The 12,775-nt window shown below is 40.5% G+C and overlaps 2 protein-coding genes and 1 pseudogene across 5 annotated transcripts; 1 reads left to right on the top strand and 2 right to left on the bottom strand.

The window, feature by feature from the left end:
* Positions 1-935: 935 nt before the first annotated feature.
* LOC106529730 (olfactory receptor 51I1-like) lies at positions 936-2,443 on the bottom strand (annotated as a pseudogene).
* A 3,466-nt stretch (positions 2,444-5,909) lies between these two features.
* On the bottom strand, positions 5,910-8,803 carry LOC106529728 (olfactory receptor 51I1). 3 transcript variants are annotated; one of them, XM_014025217.1, is made up of 4 exons: positions 7,716-7,896; positions 7,433-7,628; positions 7,081-7,339; positions 5,911-6,954 (listed from the first exon to the last, which is right to left on the bottom strand). In XM_014025217.1, exons 3-4 carry the CDS (start codon positions 7,324-7,326, stop codon positions 6,388-6,390), a joined length of 813 nt encoding a protein of 270 aa, XP_013880671.1. In that variant the 5' UTR covers positions 7,327-7,339; positions 7,433-7,628; positions 7,716-7,896; the 3' UTR covers positions 5,911-6,387. The 3 variants fall into 3 exon arrangements, with proteins under 3 accessions (XP_013880670.1, XP_013880668.1, XP_013880671.1); XM_014025216.1 differs by lacking the exon at positions 7,716-7,896 and adding an exon at positions 8,474-8,803 and having other exon boundaries at positions 5,910-7,339; XM_014025214.1 differs by having other exon boundaries at positions 5,910-7,339.
* A 2,440-nt stretch (positions 8,804-11,243) lies between these two features.
* LOC106529727 (diablo homolog, mitochondrial) lies at positions 11,244-12,775 on the top strand. Of its 2 annotated transcripts, none has more exons than XM_014025213.1 (6): positions 11,244-11,519; positions 11,637-11,733; positions 11,833-11,958; positions 12,052-12,162; positions 12,241-12,337; positions 12,426-12,775. In XM_014025213.1, exons 1-6 carry the CDS (start codon positions 11,404-11,406, stop codon positions 12,629-12,631), a joined length of 753 nt encoding a protein of 250 aa, XP_013880667.1. In that variant the 5' UTR covers positions 11,244-11,403; the 3' UTR covers positions 12,632-12,775. The 2 variants fall into 2 exon arrangements, with proteins under 2 accessions (XP_013880667.1, XP_013880666.1); XM_014025212.1 differs by having other exon boundaries at positions 11,634-11,733.

The raw sequence follows: 12,775 nt of genomic DNA, 5'->3' as shown, positions 1-12,775 counted from the left end.
TCGACTCTTTTAAATTAAACCAGAGAGCGTTGACAGAGAGGAGAAGGTAGAAATGACTCAGCCTGTAACTGAAAATATGGATGGAGGACAACAGTTTAGCTTGTTTGTCGCACTAGCTCCGAGCTAATACATATAAGGCAATATAGCGTGAGGGCTAGTGCGAACGCTAAGCTAAGCTGAGGTTCTTCTTCCATGAAGCAGCTCTTACTATTTTATTATTTCTACATTAAGTTTTTATTGTATTTTCTTGCAGTATATATATAAACTGTACTTACTTTTTCCTTACAGTTCAAAGCTTTATCTCATTTAATGAATACATTAAAATTTTTACCAAGATGTTTTCTGCCTTTGGATGACTCTTTTTATGATTTTTTTTGCATGTGTTTTAATTTAAGCACATGTACTGTATATGTTCCCTTTTTGTGCATCCTCAAAGTTTTAAAAGCATTTAAGCAAATGTAAGCATAAAAATATGACAATGTGAATTCTTTTTTTTTTTTTTTCAGATTTAAAAACTGGCAAAGTTTTGATCATGTTTGAAATAAACATGTGAGTCATTGTGATGAAAAAATTAAATAAGATGTTTTGATTTATAATAAAAAATAAGGAAAGTATGAAGGTTTTTAATAAAAAACAGAAAATCTGCAGTTTATAACAAGGACTTGATGCTGCATCTTTATATGTAAAACTTTATCTGTGTTTTGTTTTACCACACATTTTACACATTTTCTTTCTTAGACACAAATACAAGTTCTTTTACATCACATGAATACTTTTCATGTAAACCCCCAAATTTTCAGTTTTACCAACAGAAGCATCAACAAATGCATTCAGACATTTTTTTTCTGTTCATAAACAGATATTTTTATCTAAAGAAAATAAAACAGCCTCTGTGTGTAGTAGGTCATTATTTATATTAAAAAAGGTCACACTGATGCATCTTTTTTTTTATTAGACAGATATTCAGTTTTCAAAGGAAATTATTTGATATAAATATGTAGGTTTTTCTGGATGTTCTTGGATTGAAGACCGTTTTATTACAACTTAGGTGAAGTAAAATATTTTTTTCAGACTTCTAAACAAATCTGTGCAAAAATGTGTCAGAAAAGACAAAATCTTCAACTAAAAGGCAGGATAGACTGGATGAATAATGATGAGGTCTTTAATCTTTGTCGTGAAATTAAAAGTATTCTAAAACAGGCCCCTCACACACAAATTTTCTATTTTCTTGCCATTTTTCATTGAGGAACTTAAAAGGTAAAGTTCATTCTGTGAAAATAACCAGATCTGTCTGCTGTGAGCACCATTTTTGTTACATTTCTGTCTCTGAGGAACACATAATGCTTCATGATGTTATCATTAACCCATATGTGTTGGTACTGGTGTGTCTTTTCAAAATAAACACAAAGGTGTGTAAACGATGAGTCATCATCTTAATCTGGGTTTGACTCGTCGTTTGGGGCCACAGATGAATGTTTTCCCGATGTGCTTCCTGAGGCTCTGGTCCCTGAAGCCGTAGATGAGCGGGCTGAGGAAGCGTGGCACCAGGATGAAGCAGAAGTAGTTGAAGAACKSMAYGTCCTCYKKCAGCCACGTGGTGTGCAGCACRAAGAGGGTCTCGGTGAAGGGGTKTGTGAAGGCCAGCATGCACAGCAGCAGCTGGAAGCCGTGCAGCAGCACCGTGTGCAGGGCTTTGCTCACCGACGCTCTGTCCTGACGCAGCTTCCTGGTTTCCAGCAGAATCCTCAAGTAGGTGAAGAGGATGATGACGGCCACCACAGAGAAGAAGAACACACTCACAGCAGCTCTGAACAGGGCCTGCACTGGGGAGGAGTTGAATAAAAGATTCACACAAGTCACAGGGGTGGAGAGGATGTTCAGAGCCGGGTCTGGTTTCCTCAGGCAAAACTCAGTGATGGGTACGGTAAGGCTGAAGAGCCACAGACACAGATTGATGACCCAGATCCTGTCTGAACGCCAGAAGGCCGGGGGCTTCAGGGGGTAGAAAATGGCAACGTAACGCTCCAGGGACATGGCAGCCAGGATCAAACTGGTGTTCTGAAACGTGGTATTGGACACAACTAGCAGCGGGGCGCAGAACAAAAAGGGCAAATCTGACCTTATTTAAAGCACAGAAGGAGAGTGTCACAGAGGTTAATATCTGCACAGTGTCGTTGATCAGCATGTGTGCAAACAGGACGTAACGTGACGTGTCCAAAAAGTGTCTGTGAGAGGCGAAGGTGTGCAGCATGACAGCGATGCAGCAGAGGAAGAAGCAGAAGAAGGGGATGACCGCACACATCTTGACGATCACGGAGGTTTTTGGTGAGGTTGAGTCGAGAAGAAGCTCTGTCAGGTTCTGCATCTTGGTCGGTCACCTGTTTGAGAAAAATACAGTTTATACAAACATCAATATTAAAGAAATACAATAAAACCAAACTAATATGTGCAGCAAAGAACACAGATGAACCCTCATGTCTCAACTAACAGAGTGTTCATCAGTCAGAGGAGGTCAGATCTCTCTTCTCCTCATCATGATGTGTTTCCTCACCAGGAGCAACTTTTTCCTCTTTTACCGATGCTTAGAGCCACTTTCCAATTGGTTGATTATTCCCTGAAACCTCCAGAGATTCATCTCTATCATCATTTAGAGTTAGGATTCTCATTAGAAACAGATTGTACTGATTATCATAATGAAGATGAACACCTTTAAACCTTTGTTTAAATAATGACAGTTATCCTTTTTATTTTACCAGTTAGTTCAATTGAGTGCCAGATCAGAGGATGTAAAACATCAATAATAAAAGCACAGAAACATTGAAAAAAACAACATGAATCAACATTTTAACAACATATTGTACCACATTTGGAAGAGAGTCTTGGGAACAATAAAAACAGAGACAAACATTGTAAACCCAACAGCTAAAAGCAAGCTGACCGTCTTTGTTATCGTCCAGCACTGAGGAGTTAAAAGACAATAATGACTCAATCATGTTCTTCGTTTTGGCCTTTTCCACGGCAGTAAAGGGACCCGTTACACATGAGGTACAAACCTGCATGTCCACCTGGTAGTTAAAAATGTATAAACAGAGTAGTTACTGGTAATTACTTGGTAAGTTGCATATATGTATGCAGTACAGATACTTACCAGGTACTTCTCCTTGATAAGAAGCTTTTTGTGATGGAGATGTGTGCCTGAATGATGCAGTCAGATGGTCTCCCAGGGCAGATTGGTTTCTATGTCAATAGGCCAAACAAAGAACAATTTAAAACACTTGTATGGACAAAAAAAAAAAAAATCAAAGAACTTAATGTTCCTTGTACAGATGTGGGTTACCCACCTTGGAGTCAGGCCTGGGGAAGGGAGCACCTAGTGGCTGGGTCTCAGCCTTAATGGGCAATATGGGTTTGCCTTCCTGTGGGCCCACCACCTGCAGGAGAGGCCATATGAGTCCGGTGCATGATGCTATGGGTGGTAGCCAAAGACGGGGGGCCTTGGCACTCTGACTAAAACTAGATATTGGGACATGGAAAGTAAGTGCTCTGGTGGGGAAAGGGCCTGAGTTTGTGCATGAGGATGAGGCAGCGTGGATTTGGGAAACACTCTCATCAAGAGGGCCTGATCTTATTCCACTCTGGAGTTGCCCTTGGTGAGAGGTGCAGGTCTGGTGTAGGTCTACTTTTAGCTGCCTCACTTGGAGCTTTCCTCAGTAGATGAGAGGGTAGCTTCCCTGTGCCTTCAGGTTGGGGGTGGACTCAGACAGTTGTTTGTGTCTATACAGGCAACAAACAGCAGTTCAGTGTATCCCATCTTTTTGGAATCCGTCACCGGGGTGCTAGATTGTGCTCCAGCTGAGGACTCCTTTATTCTGCTGGGGAACTTCAATGCTCACCTGGATAATGACAGTGTGACCTGGAAGGGGGTGATTGGGAGGAACAGCCTCTCTGAGCTGAACCCGAACGGTGGTCTGTAGTTGGACTTCAGTGCTAGTCACAGTTTGTCCATCACAAACACCATGTTTGAACATAAGGGTGTCTATAAGTGCACGTGGCACCTGGGCATCCTAGGTTGTAGATCGATGATTGACTTTGTAGTCGTGTCATCTGACTGGCGGCCAAATGTTTTGGACGCTCTGGTGAAGACTGGAGGTGAGCTGTCAACTGATCAGGTGGGGGAAGATGCTGAGCAGGCCCAGTAGACCCAAATGTGTAGTGAGGGGTTTGCTGGAAACTCCTGGCAGAGGAACCCATTAGAAAGTGTTCAACACACACTTTCAGGAGAATTGTAACTGAATTCCAGATGAGGCGAGGGACACTGAGTCTGAGTGGACCATGTTCTGAGCCTCAATTGTCGAGGTGGCTGGCTTGAGATGCGGCCGCAAGGTTGTTGTGCTTTTTGCTGCGGGCGTCCTCAAACTCTGTGGTGGACGGACGCTGTCAAGAAGGGGTCACACATGGCCTTATTGGCTGGTAGGACTCCAGAGGCAGTTGTAGAGTATCTGCAGGCCAAACAGGAATGGGAAGGTTGAGTTTAGGGACTTTGGGGTTGGTCTACATAACTGGGGCTGAGGTTGTTGAAGTGGCTAAAAAGCTCTGTTCAGGAGTGTCTCCACTCACTGCCTGATGTCCTGCAGTCTCTCTGACTTCTGATCTATATAAATCCTCAGATAATCCATCAGCTTCTCCTCATTCTGTATCTGATCCCCTGCTTCACGTTCTGCACGGCTGAATAAAAGATTAAGCTGCAGCGACATCTAGAGGCAAAGACTGCTCACAACAGCCAAACGCTTATTTTTTTTTTTGTTTTTATCTATTTATAGGTTTGTTTTTTTCTAGACATAGTTTTATTATCTGTACTGTATGTTATACATGTTGTACATGTACTGTATTGTATGTACCTGTGGTACATACAATAAATAAACTTTACTTACTTTTTTAATTACAGTTAGTAGTTTTATGTCATTTAAGGTTCACATTTCAAATATTACCAGGAGGTTTTCTGTCACTGCATGACTCTTATTGTGAAATATTGTTTATGTTTTCAGTGTTTTATTGTTTTAATTACTACATATGAATAAAAACATGTTTCCTTTCCCTTCATATACTCAACATTTTCAATGAGTTTGTACAAATCAAACCATAAAATGATGAAAATTTTTGTTAATTTTCTTAGATTTGAAAAACAGCAAAGTTTTGATCATGTTTGAAATAAACATATGTGAATCACTGTGATGACAAACAATAATTATGATGCTTGGAATTATAGTAAAAGGTAATGAAAGTATGAAGAACTTTATTATTGGTTTTAAAACCTGGAAAGTCTGCAGTTTATTCTAACAGGCACTCGATGCAGCTTCTTATCATGTGAAGTTTTATCTGTATTTACTTTTACGTCATGAATATTTAAAGTCTTAGACACAGAAACAAGTTTATATTTATTTATTTATTTATTTATTTATTTATTTATTTATTTTGCATTACATGAATAATTTTTCACTTATACCCAAAAATCTGCAGTTTTACAGACATAAACCTCGACAAGTGCATTCAGACATGTTTTCTATCCGGAAACAACATTTTCTGTCTAAAAATTATAATAAAACAACAATTCTTTCAAAGATTGAATCAAGCAAATGACTTGACACTGAAACAGATCAGCTGCAGGGCTGCATTCAGCTCAGTTCCACTGACAGCGCTGAGCAATCTTCATCACCCAGATTCTGCCTGGTTTATGTTTAACAGACACAGATCTGCAAAACGAACTGTTGACCCGTCTGTGAAACCTCTGCAGCCTCTGTGTGCCCAAAACAAAAGAGGTCATGACTCAGAGAGCAAAAAGTCACATCAATGTTTTTTTATTAGGCAGAAATTCAGTCAAAGCTTTTTGTCTGTAAATCATCAAAAATAAATTAGATACAAGTCTACTTCTAATTATAAACATAATGATTTAAATGCATCTTGGTAACAGTCAATAAATAGCTGAAATCTTCTCAAGTTTGTCATAACTAAAATTGTTGGACTAAAATCTAAAAACAGTATTTAACTAAATCTTCTCAATCATATAAAGCTTCTCGGAGAGATAAAAACATATGTTTGTGTGAAGTTTTGCTGAGATTAAAAGCAGTTTGTTATATTCATTATGGGATTACAATTTGCTGTGTGTAAAGTTTTATTATCATTTTTGGTAAAAGGCAGAATAAACAGGATTAACAATGATCACGTTTTAGGATTTCAGATCTGTGACAAAATTTTATTATTTTAAAAACAGGCTTCTCAGCAAAGTTCATCATTAATAAAGGGTCAGATTTTTGTCTCAGATGTGTGTTATTTTAAAGTAAACACAAAGGTGTGTCTCATAGAATCGGATTAAACATTGCAAAAGCTGAGTCAGCATCTTAAACTGGGTTTGACTCGTCGTTTGGGGCCACAGATGAATGTTTTCCCGATGTGCTTCCTGAGGCTCTGGTCCCTGAAGCCGTAGATGAGCGGGCTGAGGAAGCGTGGCACCAGGATGAAGCAGAAGTAGTTGAAGAACTGAAYGTCCTCCTGCAGCCACGTGGTGTGCAGCACGAAGAGGGTCTCGGTGAAGGGGTTTGTGAAGGCCAGCATGCACAGCAGCAGCTGGAAGCCGTGCAGCAGCACCGTGTGCAGGGCTTTGCTCACCGACGCTCTGTCCTGACGCAGCTTCCTGGTTTCCAGCAGAATCCTCAAGTAGGTGAAGAGGATGATGACGGCCACCACAGAGAAGAAGAACACACTCACTGCAGCTCTGAACACGGCCTGAACCGGGGACGAGTTGATAACTGTAGCTTTGCAAAGAACAGGGGTAGACAGGATGTTCAGAGCTGGGTCTTGTTTCCTGATGCAAAACTCTGTGACAGAGCAAGTGAAGCTGAAGAGACACAAACACAGAGTGATGACCCAGATCCTGTCTGAGCGCCAGAAGGCCGGAGGCTGCAGGGGGTAGAAAATGGCAACGTAACGCTCCAGGGACATGGCAGCCAGGATCAAATTGGTGTTCTGATAAGTGCTAGTTGATAAAAATAAAAAAGGGACGCAGAGCAAAAATGAAAATCTAACCTGGCCCATGGCAAAGAGGAAGAGCAGCACAGAGAGCAGCACCTGCACAGTGTCGTTGATCAGCATGTGTGCAAACAGGACGTAACGTGACGTGTCCAAAAAGTGTCTGTGAGAGGCGAAGGTGTGCAGCATGACAGTGATGCAGCAGAGGAAGAAGCAGAAGAAGGGGATGACCACACACACTTTGACGATCACTGAGGTTTTTAGTGAGGTTGAGTTGAAAGGAAGCTCTGTCAGGTTTTGCATCTTGGTCGGTCACCTGTTTGAGAAAAATACAGTTTATACAAACATCAGTATTAAAAATATAAAATAAAACAGTGCAGCAAAGAACAGATGATCCCTCATGTCTCACCTAACAGAGTCTTCATCAGTCAGAGGAGTTCAGATCTCTCTTCTCCTCATCATGATGTGTCTCCACCACGAGCAACTTTTTCCTCTTTTACCGATGCTTAGAGCCACGTTCCAATTGGTTGATTATTCCCTGAAACCTCCAGAGATTCATCTCTATCGTCATTCAGAGTTAGGATTCTCATTAGAGACAGATTGTACTGAGGAGTGAAGAAAACTGGATTATCAAATTTAAAATGAACATGTTTGAACTTTTGTTTAAATAACAATAATTCTTTTTATTTTACCAGTTTAACAGATAACTAGTTCTGGTTTACATATATAAAACGGAGTTTATGTAAAGATGTTCTGCAAAAAAAAAAAACCACTATATTTTAATTTGATGTGTAGATAAATTCTTGTCTTTCATTCTTAACATTTAAAGTTACATATTTTATTTAATTTGCTTGTTTGAAACTGTTGCTCTGTGGTACCGACACTATCCTGCATGTTTTAGAGTTTTCTGTGCTCCAACACACCTGATTTGGATAAATGGTTGATTAACAGGCTTCTGCAGGTAATTAAGTTACAGAATCAGGTGTGTCTAACTAACTTAGTAGATAAACAAAAGGTTAGGTTATGAACATCCTGCAGGAACAGGGGCTCAGAGGATGGATGGAGCTAAATGCAGGACAATCCTGGAAGAAGACCAGCAAAAGACTCAAGACCAGGGGTGGAGCCAGAGGGGTGGCTGGAGTGGCAGCTGCCTCAAGTATCCGCTACTTTGTGTTGATTTAATCATATAAAATCCCAGTAAACATTTTTAAGCTTGTGATTAAATGAGACAAAATGTGGAAATTTTAAGGAGTGAGATCATTTTTGTTTTTGTTTACCAGTTGTGTTGTCCACAGCTAAAATTAGCTACTTGTTGCTAATAGTTCAGATGTGAAAAGTGAAGAAAATATGTGAAACACAAAACCACCTCGACATTATAAACTGATTCCCTTTAACACAAATGTGTCACATCAAAAAAACTTCTGGAGCCCACTCGATCTGGATTTTGTACCTGTTTGGCTGCCTGATGTTTGCGAGGTGAAGAGCAAAAAGGTAAACAGACGTATGGAAAACACAAGGATGTGGCAAAAACAAATGGGACTTTTGATACTCTGCATTATCTTTTTTGACAGCCGTCCAGTGTCACAATCTTACACAACATGACTGAGGTCCCTAATCACAGCCGAAAGGGACGGGTGTGTTTGAAGTTGAATGTGATGAATTTATCCATCATTTGATGGTTAAACTGCTTCACTTCCTGTCCAGTGCTTTCAGACGAGCTGATCATTAGCAGAATGCTCCTCTGCTCAGCAGCGTAACTTAAGTTTCCTTTGTTAGACAAACAAGCCGAGTCCACTGAGAGCAGCTGGCCGGGTCTCCTCAGGTCTTTATGTCTGACTCGTGCGTCATCAAACAGGACCACGCAGGGCTGGAACAAAACCTATCCAAAACAAACTTTCTGCCTCTGAACCCTGAGAGATGTAGCCTCAACTAAATAACCCATTACTGGCTGTTAGAGTCAGTGCTGGAGCTGAGCAACAAGAGTTTCTGTAAAATATTAAATAATACAAGATAAGTTACAATTTCCTCCAAATGCAGAGTGAACACTCATGGCTAAAATTAGCTTAAAAGGCTGAAAATGAGATGCTCAGAGATGTTAAACGCTAGCTGAAAGCTAAAAGCAAAATGCTAATTAAACTAAATGTAGCAAAACAAAAGCTAAAAGTTAAACATAACAGACTAACTTGAAGCTAAATGTTAAATGTAACATAAAGCTAACTAAGAAGCCAAAAGTTGCAAAACACTAGCTAAATACTAAAATTAACCATAAAAGCTAAATGTAGTATCCTTTATTTAACCAAGAAATTGACTCATTGAGATAAAAAAAAGCTCTTTTCTAAGAGTGACCTGGCCAAGACAGCAGCAAAAAATCAAAACACAAAAACTAAGAGACATCACATAACTAAACTTGAGGGCATCTACAAGTGCCAAGTGATCGGTGTCTCTGTCCTTTAAAATTGATTTGAATTGTCCCAAAGTAACGAGAGGTGATAACTTCAAATCCTTCTGTGTGTTCTTCCAGCTGAAAATCTGAAGGCCTTTTACCGAGTTCAGTTCCAACTTTTGGCAGCGAAACAGCAACTGAAGATTGAAAGTAGCAAAATGCTAAACAGCTAATAGTTGCAAAACATTCGCTAAAAACTAAAATTAACCACAAAGGTTAAAGTAACAAAACAGCAGCTGAAAAACTACAAGTTGCAAGACTGTTGATTAAAAGWAAAAAAAAAAAAAAAAAAACACTAGCTAAAAACTGAAAAGTAGCTGTTATGAAAATATCTATTTAACAAAGACAGAAATACGTGGTCCAAGAATGAAGGCACTTCGTGGAGTGATCAGCTGAGTTTTATTGCAACAACAGGAAACACAGAGAACAACATCAGACTGTTCCTCTGCTCTCTGCTCCTCTTTTCTCTGAGGCAGTTGAGGCCTCATATATACTGTTTAACAAACACTATTATGTCATCTTAATAAAGCAAGATTTCATCCTAAGGAAATGCTAGGTCAATGGAAAACACAAAGATAAGCACAAGTGATATCTAAGAATGACTGTTGTTAGCAAATCTTGTTCTGACTTTAATCATTCTATCTGCTGATAAACAGCATGTCATGAAAATCTAGGTCATTAAAGTATGTCATAAATTACTGGCTTAAACAGAAAAGTATTAGTTCCATCACAGTAACCAAGCAAAAGCAAAACAACAACTAAAAGCTATATGTAGCAAAACAGCAGCTAAAACCCAAAATGAGCAAAAAACTAGCTAAAAGTTTTAACATGTAGCTGAACAAGCAGGATATTGTGTAATGTTTCAGCCTTTTGTGGACCTGATGTCTGCCTTGTTAGTCCAACTTCAACTGTAGAAACTAGCCAGTGGGAACCTTTATAAACATATACTTTTTTTTTTCATGAACTCACATCATCTGCATGAGAAAGAGGGTCCCACTTTGATTGACAACAGATGGTTTAAAATCAAAGTTAATTTAGTTTGTTTCAGTTTCTGGCACTTCTGATAATGAGTTGTTTCAGCGTTTATAGATATTGTTTCATGAAATGTAAAGTTCTGGCCTTTTACTTTCTTCCTCTGGGAGAGGTGACAGATATTATTAGTTCTGTAAAGAAACTGCAGAACTGTAAACAAGTCTCAGTCTGGTTTAGACTGATCGTACTGAACTGGATCAGACTGAAAACCTGAACCCTCCAAAACAAACAGAGAGAGGACAGATCTAGCACTCATCTGTTTGTGTCTTCTGCTTCTACTTATTATGTAATTATAACCTGCAGTATGACAAATTCATAAGATCTTACAGTAATTTCCCTAAATTATAAATCAGAGAGAATACAAATCAAAAACAAAAAATTTATATTAGACTTCAAATCTTAAAAGCTGAGGTCCTGGTGTAACAAGATACTCCATATGAGAATAATGATTGCTAGAATTAAATTTGTTTAAAGGATCTTTTTTTTGTTCTAAAGTTCTCGAAGAAAACAGCTTCCTGATCATTTATCTTCTGTACACACAGAGGAACAGAGAACAGGCTGAACTGGTCAAACGTCCGTCATCAGCCCCCTCTAACCTGCACGTATCAGCGGGACGTTACAGATAACACCAAACACGCACATTTTCAGGCGGCGTCAACAGATCAATACCGTTTACGTAATGAACGGGGGGGCCGAGGCCTTATAAATACCTGCAGGAGGCAACAGTGGTTATCGCTGAACAGAATCCAAGCTTTCTGGAGGAGAAGAAACATTTTACTGAGACAAGCTGACAGCTGAGATTTGGAGATCTCACCTAAAAAAAACCTACGATAGCAAATATATATATATATAGCTCAAGGATTTTGATCAGTTTGTTAGTGCAGGAGAGCCACCTGAGCTGAAAAATGCAAGCTGTTCGACAGTGTTCTGCTTGTGCCAGACGTGCTGCTGGAGGGTTTCAGCACAACCAACCAGAAAATCCACTGCTGAGGAGAAGAGCGGCCTGCCTGCGCTCCCTCAGGTCAGTTAACAGGATTTGCTCAACGCTCAAACCTCGTGTTTGCTGCTGATTAATTAACATTTTGTGTCCATGCATTGTTCCTGTAAATACGTGACCGTGTGTTGGTTTCTGCAGCAGCTCTGAGAGCAGGAGGCCCCGAGTCCAGAAGCCTGGAGATCTGACGAACCCTGCACACATGAGTTTAGCTTCTTTGAGTGTTGGCCACGGCCTTTGGGTCAGTCTTTTATGTCACGCAAACATCACATTACTGCTTTGATGTGGCCTTAATGGTGAAAAATGAATTAAAACAGGGATGTTTCTCTTTTGTCTGCAGCAAGTGGAGGATCTCTCACACAACTCGTTGCTCAGGAAAGCCGCCTCGGTGCTGACAGACAGCTCGAGCACCTTCCTCTCTCAGGCCACCTTGGCCCTCACTGACGCCCTGACGGACTATTCAAAGGTAAGACATGGGTAGAACATAAATAACTGGGTGGAAAAAAAAGCTATTTCTGATGTTTATGTCACTGAGAAATAAAACTTTGTTTACCTGCAGGCTGTGCACTCACGCATCGCCTTCCAAAGAAAATACCTGGCCTCGCTGGGGAAGATGAGCCAAGCGGAGGAGGAATCACTGCAGCAGGCCATCTGCGACTGGCGTGCAGAGGTGAGTGGACACCGAACAAAGACTTAAAGCAACATATTTGCTCATCTCTTGTACTAAATGTTCCTGTTTTGTTGACAGGCTGCTGAGAGACTGGATGAATGCAAACACTACGAATCAACCTGGACCAACGCCATCAACCTGTCTAAGATGGCAGCGGAGGCGGCATACACCTCAGGTGAGACGCTCTCATTAAACCTGCTCGTGTTTATTGTTAGAAATGACTTGTTTATTAAGTGTTTAAGTGTTATTTTGTGTGAAACCAGGAGCCCACCAGGCGTCCATCTTGGTCCGGACGAACGTTCAGGTGGCTCAGTCGCAGGTGGAGGACGCGAAGAAGCTGTCAGCGGAGGCCGACAAGAAGCTGGCTGAAACCAAGGCGGAGGAGATCCAGAGGATGGCGGAGTACACCGCTTTTCTAGAGGAAGGCGGCGAGCACGAGGTGCACGAGGCTTATCTGAGAGAGGACTGAGACAAACCGCATCAAAGTGCGATTGATTTTCTGTGGAAAACTTTGGCCTACTCACAGGGGTTGTTTTGAGCCGGTAGCAATCCATAAACTCCACACACACACACACACACACACACACACACACACACACACACACACACACAC

The sequence above is a fragment of the Austrofundulus limnaeus genome, unplaced genomic scaffold (genome assembly GCF_001266775.1).
Source record: "Austrofundulus limnaeus strain Quisiro unplaced genomic scaffold, Austrofundulus_limnaeus-1.0 Scaffold462, whole genome shotgun sequence".
NCBI lineage: Eukaryota > Metazoa > Chordata > Actinopteri > Cyprinodontiformes > Rivulidae > Austrofundulus > Austrofundulus limnaeus.
The sequence above is the reverse complement of the archived record's forward strand: the minus strand, read 5'-3'. Positions and strand labels throughout refer to the sequence as shown.

What these genes read in the sequence shown, in the direction of transcription:
- LOC106529727 (XM_014025212.1), top strand. Translation starts at nt 11,404, where the DNA reads ATGCAAGCTGTTCGACAGTGTTCTGCTTGTGCCAGACGTGCTGCTGGA. An exon ending in GCCTGCCTGCGCTCCCTCAG is followed by an intron (nt 11,520 to 11,633) that starts GTCAGTTAACAG and finishes TGGTTTCTGCAG; the next exon opens with CAGCTCTGAGAGCAGGAGGC. An exon ending in GGAGGCGGCATACACCTCAG is followed by an intron (nt 12,338 to 12,425) that starts GTGAGACGCTCT and finishes GTGTGAAACCAG; the next exon opens with GAGCCCACCAGGCGTCCATC.